The sequence below is a fragment of the Halichoerus grypus genome, chromosome 11 (assembly GCF_964656455.1).
Source record: "Halichoerus grypus chromosome 11, mHalGry1.hap1.1, whole genome shotgun sequence".
Taxonomy (NCBI): domain Eukaryota; kingdom Metazoa; phylum Chordata; class Mammalia; order Carnivora; family Phocidae; genus Halichoerus; species Halichoerus grypus.
The window spans coordinates 25,710,630-25,726,504 of NC_135722.1; the positions used below are offsets into that span (position 1 = coordinate 25,710,630).

Consider the following 15,875-nt stretch of genomic DNA (forward strand, 5'->3'; position numbering starts at 1 on the left):
CTATTGTAGGGAAAACTATAGGAAGAGGCAAGTGTATATGGGGTTAAGCATTTTTGCTTCTTTGTCTTTTCTGGTTGACCTCTCCTCTCAGTTCCCACAGTACTCACAATGCCCCAAATCTCCCCTACAACCCCATTCAATTCTTGCTCCTTAGAATACGTCAGGCTTATTTATCCTCTCATCTAAATTCACATCCTCTTAATATGTTGAATGACTTGTTGTTCATACCAAGGTGTGATTGATTAGTTGATAACACGCTTAAGTGTTATTTCATTAGCAAGAATGTGTATTCACACATAGAAGGGATCTAACAGTTGGCCAGCCTATGCTTTTGTGGAGTGAAGGCCATTTCTGGTTCTGAGGTCCCTTGAGACCACTGCCTGTCTTTGACTCATTTATCTAAAGCTTGATGTATCAGGATGAGACCCAATAGCAGCAAATAGCTAAGGGTTATTTTTCTCTTATGAAAAACAAAAGATTAGTTGAGGACTGATAACAGTGGCCCAGTGGTGTCTTCATTTCAGATTCGTTCCAACTTTCTGTTCTGCCATCCTTAGCACAAGGCTTTAATCATAAAGGTTACCTCGTGGTTGCAAGATGGCAGCTGTAGTCATATTCTATTCCAGGAATAGATGGATAGGGAAGGATGATGAGAAAAGGGACAAATTAAATGGAAAGTAAAGTCAAACATACAGCTGGAGGGGTAAACCAACCAGGTCTCCAGCAGTCATGTGGAGAACAGATTGGGGGGGGACGGGTGATGCAGCAATTAACATGGGCAGCATGGAGACCTGGTGTGAAGAACTTGTAATTCCGCAAGTAAGACATGCTTACAGGCCTGAGTTAGGGCAAGAGCCGTGGGAGTGGAGTGAAAAGAGGATGAAATGGTTATCTACAAGAGAAAGTACGTAAGAGTTGGTGATTAGATGTGAGAGAGTAGAAGAAATCAAAGGTGATTGCCAGGTTTCTGGCTTCATTTATGAAAAAAAAAATGGAGGAAATACGGTTGGACATTGGAGATGAGATTTGGATACATTTTGAATTCAAGATGCCTGTAGGACATACAGGTTCCAGCAATCAGTTGCGTATGAATATGAAGATTGAGAGAGTGGTGAGGGATGGAGAATAAAGATTTGCAAATTATCTGCAAATTATACATATCCCCAAGGCGAAACTAAGTGGATGCAGTGTCCTCTTCCAGGGAGCACACAGTAACAGTCTCAGTCCAACCCTGGCAACACTCAGGACTGAAAGATCAAGAAGCTGGAAGCAAAACCAGGAGAGGGTGGCATCTCAGAATCCAAGAGTTCCAAGGAGGGAACGGCTAATAGGATGTGTATGAGATAATGCATGTGAAAGAGTTTTGTAAACAAGGAAATACATGTATTCACTGTTTTAAGCAGACACATTTTAAATACCAAAGCAAGTCCTGATTTGAGACTCCCATTTCTACAGAAGAAAACCAAGATTTGGGCACCACCAACTGAAACTCATTCCCTGACATCCCAAAGCCACCAGAGGATCATGGTAGAAGGCACATGTCATAATCGGTTATCATATGATTTCCCTGAGTAAAATGTATCTCATGCATTCATGCCAAAAAAAAAAAAAAGAGACTCCGGCTGCAGCAGGGTTGGATAACCTGACAGCCCCGCCAAGTGGGAGCTTGGCACGGGCACAAGAACGTTTTTTGAAACATCTTAATATATTTTTTTAAACGAAGGGAAAATCAGAAGTCATGGAGCTTCCTATTTTTGTTTCCTGTAACAAATCGGAGGAAGACACTACAAATTTTCCGTTTCAGGGATCTTAAAGGTCTTAACCTATTCGTGGTACGGTGTTTTTCTGAACCTGGGCGGAGAGCCTGAGTCACCCTGCGAGAAGTGGCTGCCCGGCTGCCTGGCCAGAGGTGGTTGGCGGGCCTTCGCTCGGGAGCGCGCGGTGAGTGCCAAGGGTCTGCACACCGAGCTGGGACTGAGGTGACCTTGGACTCGCAGACGCGCGGCCCCCGGGTCCCGGCAGGAGCCTCGGCGGGGGTGGGGCCTGCGGGAAGGGGCGGAGCCCGGCCCACACGGGCTATAAACACGGGCGGGGCGGAGCGCGCAAGCCGCGCGGTGTTAGCAACGGGACCCCGGGTGCAGGCAGGTAAGATCCGAGGCGGGGAGGGGGCCGAGCTGCACCCCCAGCCTGCAGCCGCAGCCATCTTAAGCCGGCGCGTGCGCTCACCGGCATCTGGGCCCGGGCCGGCGGAAACCCCGGACCGACGGAGGTGCTTCGGCCTCCCTCCGCAGACCCCTCCGTGCCGCCCGCGGCCCGCAGCATTCCCGCCCCTGAAGCCCCTCCGCAGAGAGCCCGGCGGAACGCTGGCCTCCTTTGTTAACAAAAAGAGAAGCGCGGGGATGCGGGGGAGGGGGGAGGGAGAGGGCGCTCTTTACGAAACACCCCAAATTCCGCGCGCCGTGCTCTCCATTGCGTCGGGAGTATCTTCCCGAAACCCCCACCGTGTCCTCGCGTCACTCTGAAGGGAAGCTGTTGTAACTTAGGGAAGAAAAGTCGCGCCTTGAAAGGAGGTTAGCCCGCACCCCCTCCCCGCCGAGTGGTAACAGACCTGGTCGAGACCGACAAATTTGGAATTGTGGGGGAAAGGGCGGGCCGAAACGGAGACATTCTAAGTGCAAGTCTGGTGTGACGTTTCGTTTGGAGGGGCTACACCCCTCCCGGAGTGTGACAGCGGGATTTTAAAGAACTGTTAACTAGTGGTGTGTGCGGTGGTTTCAGGAGAAGTAGGCGCTCCCCGGGTCCTAGAAATGTGCCAGGTTAACATGTTCCGTTTCTCCCCTCGCCGCCGCAAGTGCACGGTGTCCGGGAAACGGCCCCTCGCGGGGGGCCTGCAGCAGCCCACACCGACTCCCGCAGGCCGCGGATCCTGACGCTCTGCCCGCGGGAGGCCCCGTTCGTGAAATCGTACACTCCTTTGGGGGGCACCTCGTGAAGGCGCTAGCTCCGCGCCTTGCGCAGCGTGTCCTTTTTGAGGGTGTTTTCCCTACTCTCGGTCATCCGCTGTGTCCATTCTGAAGGCGCCGCCCGCTGTGACCAGCTGATTCTTTTAAAAATCGTGTTCTTACCGGGTGGTGACTTTCCTAAAGAGGCCAGGGGGTCCCAGCGGAGACCTGGCTCCCCACCCCTACTCAACTGCAATACCTCTCCTTCTTTCTAAGCAGATCAGCCCATACATTTTGCAGATTTAGAGACACAGCGCCTCTGTCACGTTAGCTTGTGATAATAAACAATTTCTGAAATGGAGGGAGAGACTTCAAACACGGTAGTTAACCCAGAGATTACTAGGTGTTCAGTTCTCGGGGAAACGCCTCTTTTCTACCACTTTGCCCTGCCTTGTCTGGCTTAATCTGTTGGCTCTGGAATCCACCTAGAGTCAGGTACAATTTGAAGCCTGCTATGCGTGAGAAGTGGTGAATTTGCACTTCCCGACCGAGTTCATGTGTCACAGAGTAGTGGTCAGGGGCCTGGGCAACGGACCAGGGTTTAAACCTTGGCTCTGCTCTTTACTGGCTGGGTAATTCTGAGCAAGGTATTTAACCGCACCTTCTTATCAGTAAAATAATAGGCCTTAATTTCTAGGGTGTTATAAGAACTAATGGAGATAATTCGTGGAAATCAGTTTGGCACCTGTTCGTGGAGAACAACGTGGCTGTTAATATTTCACGGACCGTTGTCATGACCCCACAGCAGCTGTTCCTGTTCACCACGGGGCCATCTCACTCCCACTTCTTTTTTTTTTTTAAAGATTTTATTTATTTGACAGAGAGAGACACAGCGAGAGAGGGAACACAAGCAGGGGGAGTGGGAGAGGGAGAAGCAGGCTTTCCGCCGAGCAGGGAGCCCGATGTGGGGCTCGATCCCAGGACCCTGGGATCATGACCTGAGCCGAAGGCAGACGCTTAACGACTGAGCCACCCAGGCGCCCCTTCACTCCCACTTCTTAAGGAAGGCACACAGACCTCAGAATGTTCCTTGAGGGGGGTGGCAATATTTCTCAAACTGTGGATATTTACTCTGGTGGCAAATGTATAACCCCAGGGTAGGTAGGGAGTAGCCTTCCGGAGGTTCATCCATGCCTGCAGCTTTTGTATTTTCCAAAACAGAAACTCCTGAGCGAGAGAAGCCAGGCGGGGAGCTGGCAGGGTGCCGAGGCCCGGGCCACTCACGGGCGAGGGGAGAGTGGATGGGGCTCTTCCGTGTCCCTCATCTGGCTCCGGGCAAAGGGCACGGGGTGCCAGCAGGAGGTGCTGAGGCCTCTTCCCCATCCATTAGGGTGCGGAGACCTCAGGACACCCACCTCTCAGGGTCAGGGACCAGGAAGAAAGATCCACGATCCGCAGGTCCTCGGAACGGGAGGTGCAGTAGACATGCCTGTCTGAGTCAGGGCAGGAGGCCTGTGGTTGGTAACATCCGCCACTTCCCTGGGCTTGGCTGTGTCTCAAGCACATACTGTTTTCTCTCACTGAGTCCTCACGGTGTTGGGAAGCACCTCAGCGCCTGCCCCTTGTCATAGCTGAGGCAAATGTGGCTGGGGGGCGGTGACGCCTGCACCCCTCACGGCCTCACTGTGCAGGGCTGCTGAGGGCAGCTAACCCCCTGCGGGGCCGGCGGGGGGGCGGGAGGTGGCCATACGGAGGCTGTTGTAGATTCTGAAGACGCCAGAGGGAAGTGGGGGTTACTTGTAAAGAAAGGCCAGGCTCCGTTTGATTTTCTTCCTGTTTCCCCACACATCAGAAGGCAACCTGTCTCTTTCCTCCGGGCCTGACCTGCTCGGTGTTTTCTTCTTTGGGCAAGGCCAGAACCTGTTCTTTCTGCTTTTCAACCCTCGCCTGACCTTGATCAGCCAATTTCTGAGCAGCAGATGACCTTCAGAGGTATAGGGATGACATTCCTAACTGAGGGGCGGTGGGGGCTCGCCCAGCAAGAACCCCTGCTGTCTGCGAGGCCGGCCGGTGGGGCTGAGAGGAGGAGAGCGTGGAGCACCCTGCTTTAGAGGCGCTCTTGCCTCCTTGTTTCAGGGGGTGGGGTCAGGGAAGTAGGGGCGGGATTGGGAGACTCGAGGCTTAGACTTAGACAGTGAGAACCTTCTCTGTGTTTTGGCTTCCTTGTCAGGTGAAAGGAGGGGCTGAGGCATTTCAGCCCTCCCGTTTCCTCCCCTGATGCTCCCTGCCGCACACGTAGGCGTAAATGTAAGGGGACTGGTCATCAAAGTTAGTGGGACCCCTCTTTACTTCCCCAGAGGGGAGGAGGTGACCAAGGCACTGTCTCCATCACCCTGGCTAAGGTGGGGAGCCGGAGCTTCTGTGCATGCTAAACTTTGCCTCCTGTTCTGCTGCAGAAGGCCTGCTGGTGCCCTCCAGACTCACCCCTGGGGTCTGACACACGTGGTGGCGTGGCCTGCAGAGGTGGCCCTTGCTAGGCCCCCCTGCTCCGCCAGCAGCTTGGGGCTGGGCCCGCAGAGTGGGAATTGTAGTTGCTGTATTAAGTATTTTTCTCACATTCTCATTTGACTCAACAACCCTTCTGGGGAAGAGAGTGCCACCCCCACTGCATGATCGTGACCACTGTGGCTTGGAGGGACTGAGGTTTATTCAAAGGTAACTGTTTATTCCTGGCCACCCAAGGTGAGAGCTGGGGCAGGGCCCGGGTATTGCCGACGCTTGGCCCCGTGTGCGTTGACTCCCCATAGCTGCCCCTCCCACCAGGACGGCGAGCATTTCTTCAGTAACCTGAGGTTTGGGGGCAAGAGGAGGGACCAGGAGAGCACCCTGGTTCATGGCACCCCAAACCACTTCTTGCTCTGCTAGCTCCTTCCCCGTGTTTCCTGAAGGCTCCAGGCCTTCCAACTGTTGGTTTCTGAAATAGCCAGCAGTCCTTTGTTGGTGCGTGACAACCCTCTGCGTCCCTTCCTTCCAGATTCTGTGGACAATCACCATGAGAAGCAAAGGAGGATTCATCCTGCACCTGCTCGTCCTGGCTGTCCTCTGCCATTCAGGTGAGTGGTCCAAGGGGACGTGGATCCAGACCATCTAGGTCAGCTTGATCATAAGCTTCGTTTCTCTCAGGCCTCAGGAAGACGGAGCAGATGCCCCTGGCCTCGGACCTGGCTTTGCTTCTTTTGCCTTCCAGTGTAACAGGTCCAGGGCCGTGTGACCGCTCCTTCCTGCATTACAGCCGTGCCCTCCTTGGAGCACCTTCCTGAGTGACAGCCCGACCTGGGTGACAGAGTAGCTTTTCGGGGGGAGCAGGGCAGGGGGTACACGCAGCAGCTGAAGTTTCTGCCTCTCGCCAGCTGTTGGGGACCCCAGTGGGCGCCATCTTTAGGGTGCTGAGCTCCGTGCGGGGGCGTCCGCCGTGTGGGGGTGAGGACGACGGCCCTGGGAGCAGCGGTGACGGCTAGCTCACGGCACTCGTGTGCTGCCGCCCTTCCCAGTGTTTCGTACGCACCCGCTTACTGAATCCTCCTGTCAGCGCCATGGAGTAGCTCCTGGTTTTGCCATCATCTTATAAATGACCAGACTAAGGCCCGAAGAGGTGAACTAATTGTAAAATGTCACACAGAAGTGGTGCAACCTGAACTTGAGCCCCAGATGGACTGGCACCCGAGTGGCTGCTCCGAACTCCTTCCCCAGTAGTTGTGTGTTCCTGAGTCTTAGTTCTGGAACGGTAGAGACACCTCTGTTACTGGGGCGCCTGGGTGCTCAGTCAGGTAGACTGACTCTTGATTTCGCCTCAGGGTCGTGGGATCAAGCCCCGCATCAGGCACCCCACGCAATAGGGAGTCTGCTTCTCCCTCTCCCTCTGCCCCTTCCCCTGCTCCCTCACTCGCTCTCAAATAAATGAATAAATCTTTAAAACAAAAAACAAACAAACAAAAAACCCCACCTGTGTTATTTGCTTTGCTTCATGATAAGGATCAATTTTTTTTTTCTGCCTCTGTCCAGTTAGTTCTGCCAGTTTTTCAGGGTTTTTTGGTGGGGGAGAGGCAGAAAGGGAGGTAGCAATGCAATGAGCAAGGAACAGATCTCTGCTGTGTCAGAGCATGTCTTGGATATTATTAGCTTTAGCAGCTCCCATATATTGAATTCTTTCTGTGTCCTAGGGACTGTGCCAAGCCCCGGTCTCACTTAACCTTTCCAGCCACACCATGAGGGATCATGGTTGTTCTTCCCATTTTACAGTTGAGGGAACTGAAGCAAAGAAGGAACTAGCCCAAGGACACATTTGAATATGCTCTACCTTTCGGAGAAAAAAAGAGCGGTCATGACCCTCCCTGCCCACCTTTGTCACTCCCAGCCGTGGCGGGGCAGGTGCTGATGTGGCTTCATGACCCTCCCTGCCCACCTCTGTCACTCCCAGCTGGTGCGGGGCGGGTGCTGTTGTGGCTTCATGACCCTCCCTGCCCACCTGTGTCACTCCCAGCCGGGGCGGGTACTCATGTGGCTCATGCCTGTGACAACATGACGTGACTGTCTCTGTTCTTCTGCCTGGTGTAGTCCCTGTGGGCGGAATCGCCCGGTGATGCCCGAGCTCCAGCAGCCGGCATCTGCTTACGGAGCAGGATTGGGTTTGGGGCCAGCAGCTGCTCTGTGACAGGTTCCCGGCCCTTGCACAGAGAGTCAGGGTCTGTCTGGAGCATGAGCGCACCCAGGGGAGACGCGTCCCTGGCTGCTGCCTGGGCTCTGAGGAAAATGCAGGGGCGTCTTCCTCTCACCTCTGTTAGCCCAGAGTCGGATCCCTGCACAGTTTGTGCTCTTTCCTTCTCTTTCCCGCTCTGGACCGTTAGAAGAACGTCATGGTTAAACCAAGCTTGGGTTTCAGCACCAATGGCCTGGGTTTGAGTCCCAACTCTCATTTGTAACGTGAGACTTTGGACAAGTTAGTTAACATTTTAGTCCTGTTTTCTCTTCAAACATGGGGCCGGAGATCACTGAGCCTACCTGTCATAACAGTTCTGCAAAGATCAAGAGCTTAGCGTGGAGGCACACAGGATCTCTGCACGCCGAATGAACATGTTAGCTGTATTTCTGCCCCCCACAAGTTCCAAGTGTGAGCTTTGGTTCATCTGTCAAGAAGCCAGAAGAGGTCTGGCTGTAGCCAGCAGAAGAGTCAGTCCTCAGAACAGCCTTTTCAGATGGCCCTCCCCAGTATCCAGGCTAGAACATTCTTCCCTCTTTCATCCTCCCCTCCCACGCAGGTGTACACATCTGGAACAGGGAGGGGACTACAGAAAAATCGCATCTTTGTCCCTTCTCATGGTGGCCCCCCTTCACACAGGCACGACTAACGCTAACTAACATTGGGAGGGAGGAGGCAGAGTGGGCTAACGGAGCCTGGCCCCTGGGTGTGGGGGCTGGCTCCGGCCATGCTGCTTTGGGTGTCCTTCGGTGTCCTTGGGTGAGCCACTTCACCTCTTCAGGCATCTGTCATCTGCAAACAAAGTGGGTGGGGGAGCGTTTTTTGGACTGACATTTCAAAGGTTAATCTGGAACCTTCCCAAATCAGAGGGTCCTCTGCTAGGTGGGATTTCACACCTGTGAAGGCAAGCATGGCCATTTTATATGTTATAGAGCGCTTGACTCCTGTGGTGCTCAGATAGTGAGGAGCCACTTTCTTCTGGCCTTCTGGAAAATTCCCCTCCCTGCGTGATGAATGTAGGCTTTGGCCTTAGAACTACAAGTCAGCTCTTGGGTTCTAAAACCCACACTGGGTCTGGGTTTAACCATGACATTCTTCTATGAGATTTTACATATTTCGTCTTTGAAAATGTCTTTTCACACAGATATGTACTGCCAAATAACTGAGTATCAGTCTAGGAGAATGTGATCAAAAAGAGCATATTCATGGCCTGGAAGGCATTTATAGAATTCTGTTAGTTTTTTCTCGGGGTAGTTTCCTTTTAATATGTCATTACATTGCAGATTAAGCACTTCTTTTTTTTTTTTTTTATCACTTCTAGTTGAAGGCAAGAGGAAACTTCTCAATTGCATGGTTATGTGGATTTTGTTTTTTGGGCTTTTGGGTTTTTTTTTTTAATTTTATTTATTTATTTGTCAGAGAGAGAGATTGAGGAACACAAGCAGGGGGAGTGGGAGAGGGAGAAGCAGGCTTCCTGCTGAGCAGGGAGCCCAATGCGGGGCTCGATCCCAGGACCCTGGGATCACGACCTGAGCCGAAGGCAGACACTTAACTGACTAAGCCACCCAGGTATCCCAGTTATGTGGATTTTGAAATATGGAAATTCCTTTTGCACTTGTATCAGGGTCCAAAAAATGCTGCTGGAACTGTAGCTTGAGGTTGGGAAAATATATCTGCTACAGGTTCGTATGGGAACGGAAGCAGGCTATGAGTTGCCGACCTCAGCCTCATACTAGTGGCGATGGTGGGCTCCCTTCTGCTGCCAGGGGTGGGGGGGCAAGTCAGTGGAGATCTTACAAGCGCTGACAGGGTGTGTTCTTGATTCTAGGTCATAGCCTGACATGTTACACCTGTCCTGACAATGTTGCGTGCAATACCACCACCGTTTGTTCGCTTAATCTTGATGCGTGTCTTTTGGTCAAAGCCGGTAAGAGCCTGCCCCTTCCCCGTCTCCTCAGGGTAACAGGATGATGAGGGCCTGGGAAAAAATGTGTGCCACGCTTATTCTCATGAGACCTGTATTCAACAAGTAATGGTTACCATCTAAGAAATAAAAATAAAAGCACCCTTCAAGGTTATTCTATTTTTCTACCCTCTACCACAAAGTCCTTCCAGGGGCATCATCAGGGAATGCTGAACATGTCCAGTAAACTCATAAAAGGCTCGGGAGACCCACAGGTTCAGAAAAACCTGATAGAAAGGAGGAGAAGATTGATTTCCCCAGAAAGGAGAAATCCCTCAATAAGTAAGGACACATCAGAATTATCCTGTCAGAGTGGACGATCTGATCATTTTGATGTAAAGTCCTAGAATGTGGGTAACATTCCGAGCCCTACGTATGCAAGGTCCTTGATTCTGGAGGGGGACCACGATCATTCATTGTTAATGTAGAAAGCGCAGTAAGGCCCCTGGAGAGAATGTAGCCATTCGTCCCACAGATATTTGAAAACCAGTTATGTGTGAGCACATATGTCAAGTTAACCTTGATCATCTGTGTCTCTTGGACCCCTCCCCAACTACAAAAAGTGTAATTTCCAAATGAGAGAATAAAGGCAATATTATGTGTAGAGTAAGAATTAGATTTGCAGTTAGGAGCTCTGAACTCCAATCTCTGTCCTGCCTCCAGTAAGTTCTCTCTGCCTGTGTTTTTTGGTTTATGAAATGTGTGTGTTGGACGGTAGAGGTGAGGAGGAGTTGTAACAAGTGGACCACTCTGGTGGGGCGCTAAGAACAGGTTCTTTAGGGTAGGGATGGGGGTCCCAGGGGCTAAATGAGAACTCTGTACTTTCTGCTCAATTTTGCTGTGAATCTCAAACTCCTCTAAAGGATAAAATCTATTTTTTTTGAAGGATAATTTTAAAGGATAAATATTTTTCTTCTTATGAACTTAAGTCCCAAAACTTCAGCTTGACATGTGATGATAGCAGTTCTTGAAATACAGACATTCTGACCTTACAGTAAGACAGATCCTACCAGAGCACCTCAGTCCCCCTCCAGCTGGGATTGACATCTCCTGGGAGAGGCAGGGCACACTGTCGTCATAAACACGAGTGAAAAGTCAGGTACTCCGGTGGAGAAATCGTTCCACTACTCTAGCTACGCCCTACCCTCTCCCCCACTGTAAAAGAGGAATATTTCTCTCCCAGGGTCAGTGGGACAGATAGAGGAGAAAATGGGTATGTTGGTGCTATACAGAGAGTCTAGAAGAGAGGAGGCAGGTGTTAGGTGTTCATTCAACCACTATTTACTGGTGTCCCAGCCTGTCCCAGAACTGTAAACCATGTACTTAGACTGTGGCATAAGCCTTTGGTGACGGCACCGAGTGATCATTGCTGGAATGACCTTATGAATGAGGGGCGCACGTAGAGGTGCCAAGAACAATGAGGGACTGTTGCTTGGTGAAGTTAGACTCAAACTAAGTCTTCAAAGAGATCAGGGATGATGCGCCCAGCAGAGAGAAACTCTTAACATTCTGGGGACTCTGGTAATCCACCTTATTTGGGTAATTCTGCTAGTGGCTTGGTGAGAAGCTCACCATCATAGGTTGTTATGCAAATGAGATCATTGAAGTAGAGTGCTTGGCTCACTGCAGGCCACGTAGTAAATGATTCATTCATTGGTAGCAATTATTAATAAACTACTATCTGCTTTCTCTGGGCTGTTAGGCTCCCCCAGTTAAAATTCTGGTCACTTGAATGTTTTTCCAGCTCCAATTCCTGATTAGGATTACATAAAGCAGTAACTTGTCCTGTTCAACAGCATCCTCTAGTTCACTAGTAGAAGCATCCACTTAAATACTTATGACCCAAGAAAGTAGAGTCACTAGAACAGTCTGTGGCCTCTGCCACTTGACCAAATTTCATTAAAATCCAGCCCAAGCGCTCATCCCCTCCGAGGGGGAGGATGAGACAGTTATATCTGCATTATAAATGTAGTTTTGTTCCCAGCTATGAATGAAATGAAGTTAGTTACAACAAGCCCTTAATAAGGAAATAGGCATATGTATGGGTTTTTTTCTTTCCAGCACAGAGGATGAGAGAGTGATCCCAGGGCCAGGACCATCCCTTCTCTGTTGGGGTGTCCCCAGCAGCTAGCACACCGTGGTCTTGGCACACAGTTATTTTTGGAGAGGAAAATTGACCATAATGCCTCTCAACCAGCACACTGTTTTTCCCTTAACATCATTTTTCTGAATAGTCAAAAACCACAATAAGATATTTGGCATAGATATTTTGGGCCTTTATTTTTCCATGTGTGCAAAAGTTGGACCATAATGGCATTTTTTTTTTTTTTTAATTCTTCCTGTATTACTGAATAGTCCAATGATATTTAAATGAAGTTTAAAATATTTTGAAAATAAATCCATCCAATGACTTAAAAAAAAAATCTCAATCCATACAGAAATATATAAATGAAAGATAGGCTTCTGGGAAGGCAACACTGTTAAGCTCCTTGGGAATCTTTCCAGAGAAAATGAATGCATTTACCCCCAGACACACACTTCATTTATGCATATGGCCCCCATTCTACATCCTGGTCTGCATCCATCCTATTGAGATAAAACTCACATACCAGAAAATGTACATTTTACAGTGTACTGTTCAGTGGCTTTTAGTATATTCACAGGGTTGCACCACTATCACCACTAACTCCAGAATATTTTCATCCCAGAAAGAAAGCCCATACCCATCAGCAGTCACTCCCTGCCCCTCCCTCCCACATACCCTAACAGTTACTAATCGACTTGCCATCTCCATGGATTTGCCTGTTCACTTACTGTGAACTGAATCATACAGTGGGTGTGGCCTCTGTGACTGGCTTTTTCCACCGAGCAGAGTGTTTTTAAGGTTCACCCATGTCATGGCACGTGTCGGTACGTCCAGTCCTTTTTGTGGCTGAATCACACTCCATTGCGTGGAGCGACCACATTGTGTTGATCCATTCACCAGCCGACGGACATCTGGGTTTCCACTTGGTAGCTGTTGCAAATAATGCTGCTCTGAACATTTGTGTACAAGCTTTCGTGTGAACGTAGTTTTCAGTTCTCCTGGGTTCACATACTTAGAAGTGGAATTGCTAGGTCATATGGTAACTCTTTTTTGGGGCGGGGGGTATAGTTGACACACAATAGTAGAGTAGTTTCAGTGTATAACTTAGCATTTGACAAGTGTGCGCGTGCTGCCGTGTTCACAAGCGTACCCATCCCGTGGCCCTCATACCGCTGTCCCGGTAGCGTTGACTGTATGTCCTATGCAGTCTGTCTGCCCGTGACCTGCGTTCCATAACTGGAGTCCTGGATCTCCCTCTCCCCTTCACCTGTTTTTCCCAACCGCCCCCCTCCTTCCCTCTTGGCAATCACCAGTTTATTCTCTGTATTTATAGGTCTGATTCTGCTGTTTATTTATTTTTTAGATTCCACTTATGAGTAGAATCATACAGGATTTGTCTTTTTCCGTCTGTACTGAGCATAGTACCCTGAGTCTGTACTAAGCATAGTACCCTCTAGGTCCATCCATGTATGTTGTCTCCAATGGCATGATCTCATCCTTTTTTCTGGCCATGTGATACTCCAGTGTGTGTGTGTGTGTGTACCACATCTTTATCCATTCATCTACCAATGGACACATGGGTTGCTTCCATGTCTCAGCTATTGTAAATAATGCTACTATAAACGTAGAGGTGCATGTATCTTTTCAAATTAGTGTTTTTGTTTTCTTTGGGTAAATGCCCAGCAGTGGAATTACTGGATCATATGGTATTTGTAACTCTATTTTTAACTTTTTGAGTAATTGCCAGACTTCTCCAGAGTATCAGCACCATTTTGCCTTCCCCCCAGTGGTGGGAACGGAGGTTTCCAGTTTCTCCACTTCCTTGTCAACACTCGTTCTGGGTGTGAAGGGAAGCTCATTGCGGTTTTGATTTGTATTTTCCTAATGACTGATGATACTGAACATCTTTTCATGTGCTGATGGGCCATTTGTATATCTTTTTTTGAAGAAATCTCTGCATCCTTTGCTTATGTTTGTATTTTTATTAATGAGTTGTAAGAATGTTTTCTATATTCTGGGTACTAGACTCATCATATATATGATTTGCAAACATTTTCTCCCTCTTTGTGGGTTGTCTTTTTGTTTTCTACAGTGCCCACTGATGCACAAAAGTTTTTTATTTTAATGGGGTCCAATTTATCCATTTTTCTACATTTTTTTTTTTAACTCAGACTCCACTTCAACACATGCAGGCCTGTGTCCTTCCTTTTCTACCTGGATTTCCATTGTATGGAACTCTACCCTTATTTCTTCAAACGTTTCTTTAGTAATGGACTGATTTTTGTCTTTTAGTTTCTTGCTGTGACAGATGGTGATGCCATGACCATTCTCGAGCATCTACCTTAACCTTTTTCACAAGTAACATCATAAAGTCAATTCTAGACGTAGGATTGTTGGATCAAAGGGAATATGGGTTTAAAAATCTTAGCAAACCTCTAAAACACCAGCGTGATTGGTTATTGCACCACAAACTTTACGGGCTCTGATGAACCTTTGTTTTTAGGGAAAAGTTCTACATCTTGAGCTGTATCATCATTTGCTCAGTCGTTCCCTAGCCCAATGAGGGTACCTGTTGTCGCCCAGAAGTCTCTACTTCCATGAGTAGCTAAGTTCTAGCAAATAGAATCGAGAGGTCAAAGGCAGGTACCGAACTGTACCCGCGGGCTTGCTTACCCTTGTGTGTGTCTTTCCCCCACAGAGCCAAACCTTTTTTACCACCGCTGTTGGAAGTTGGATGATTGCAATTACAACTTCATCTCCAAAGCCTTGGGGCTGGGGAAGCTCAAGTACAACTGTTGCCAGCAGGACCTGTGTAACAGGAACGCCGCGGCCCCAGGTGCCAGCAGCACGGCTCTGCTGCTGAGCCCCCTGCTGGCCGCAGCCTGGACCCTTTGGCTCTAAATCAACACCGGGAGGCCTTCTCCTAAACCGTCCGTTTCTGTATATTTCTTATTTCCTTGGCTGCTGCCTTCCACATTTTTCACCTGGATCCCGCTGGGCAAGACTAAAACTAGCTCGAGCCACGTGGTTAAGAGAGAGACTCTGAGAGACTTTGAAGACCAGTCCCGCCGGCAGCGAAGACCCGTCAGAGGGACAAAATGTAAGGGTGAAGCATGCATGATCTGAGCTAGGTCACATGCTTCTTCCTCGGCTTTTTGCAAGAGCAGCCTCGCTGTGACAGCTTGAGTACCTTAGATTCTCTGCATGCCCTGGTCATTTCCCCTCCGATGGCTGGGAGGTAGTTATTAAATACTCTGATCAGTGCTTTCGGGGGGGAGGGGGGCTGGGGCAGGGGATTCTTTTCAACAGCCTCTCCCAGGGAATGCCTTCATCCTCTCCCTTCATGGCCCCCTGTGCTGCCATGCAGGCCCGACCAGGCTCCCACGTGTGGGCTGTCGGTCAGGTGCAGTGAGAGTCTCAGCGCAGGGGGAGGGGGGGGCGGTGATCGCAATGACCTTTGTACTCTCAACTAGCAGGTGTCTGGCAGGGAAGGAGGGGAGCTTCCCACACAGCAGGGTATGGAACCCCCAGGTCTGTCTTCCGAGAGCTAGCAGTTGGCTAAAATCCAAGTTTTCCTCTGTTCCTCAGTTGTGAATGGGCTTTGCTGTCTTCACTAGAAAAAACAAACAGCATATAATTATGATGTGTTAAAACTACCCCCCTAGGGGTGCCTGGGTGGCTCAGTCGGTTTAGCGGCTGCCTTCGGCTCAGGTCATGATCCCAGGGTCCTGGGATCGAGCCCCGCGTCGGGCTCCCTGCTCAGTGGAGACTCTGCTTCTTCCTCTCCCTCTGCCTGCCTCTCTGCCTACTTGTGCTCTCTATCTGTCAAATAAATAAATAAAATCTTTTAAAAAAACAAAAAAAACCCAAAACTACCCCCCTGACTTTTGTTTCGGATTGGTGGAGTATCTTGGCTTTGTCACCCACAGTCGAAGACTGAACGGTGGGACATTCTTTGTTAAAAATGACTCGCAGTATTAAGTGTGCCTACTTTAAGTAGTACTGGTCGCAGGTCTCTTCCTCTGTGTCTGTGTACTTTATGAACACAAAGAGAAGAGCTCTGGGGCTGCAGCTTGGGACCTCCAGATGCCCTCGTAAACAGCAACAGGGGTGTGTTTTTTCCTGCCG

General features: G+C 49.6%; 1 protein-coding gene across 2 annotated transcripts; it reads left to right on the forward strand.

The window, feature by feature from the left end:
- The first annotated feature begins 1,857 nt into the window (after positions 1-1,857).
- CD59 (CD59 molecule (CD59 blood group)) lies at positions 1,858-15,619 on the forward strand. 2 transcript variants are annotated; one of them, XM_036107193.2, is made up of 4 exons: positions 1,858-1,979; positions 5,977-6,055; positions 9,527-9,625; positions 14,446-15,619. In XM_036107193.2, exons 2-4 carry the CDS (start codon positions 5,995-5,997, stop codon positions 14,646-14,648), a joined length of 363 nt encoding a protein of 120 aa, XP_035963086.1. In that variant the 5' UTR covers positions 1,858-1,979; positions 5,977-5,994; the 3' UTR covers positions 14,649-15,619. The 2 variants fall into 2 exon arrangements, with proteins under 2 accessions (XP_035963086.1, XP_035963076.1); XM_036107183.2 differs by lacking the exon at positions 1,858-1,979 and adding an exon at positions 1,990-2,145.
- Positions 15,620-15,875: the final 256 nt, after the last annotated feature.

Bases quoted from the DNA above. Each gene is read 5' to 3' on its own strand.
- CD59 (XM_036107193.2), top strand. From the start codon at position 5,995: ATGAGAAGCAAAGGAGGATTCATCCTGCACCTGCTCGTCCTGGCTGTC. The intron at 6,056-9,526 runs GTGAGTGGTCCA...TCTTGATTCTAG, and splicing joins GGCTGTCCTCTGCCATTCAG to GTCATAGCCTGACATGTTAC. The intron at 9,626-14,445 runs GTAAGAGCCTGC...TTTCCCCCACAG, and splicing joins GTGTCTTTTGGTCAAAGCCG to AGCCAAACCTTTTTTACCAC.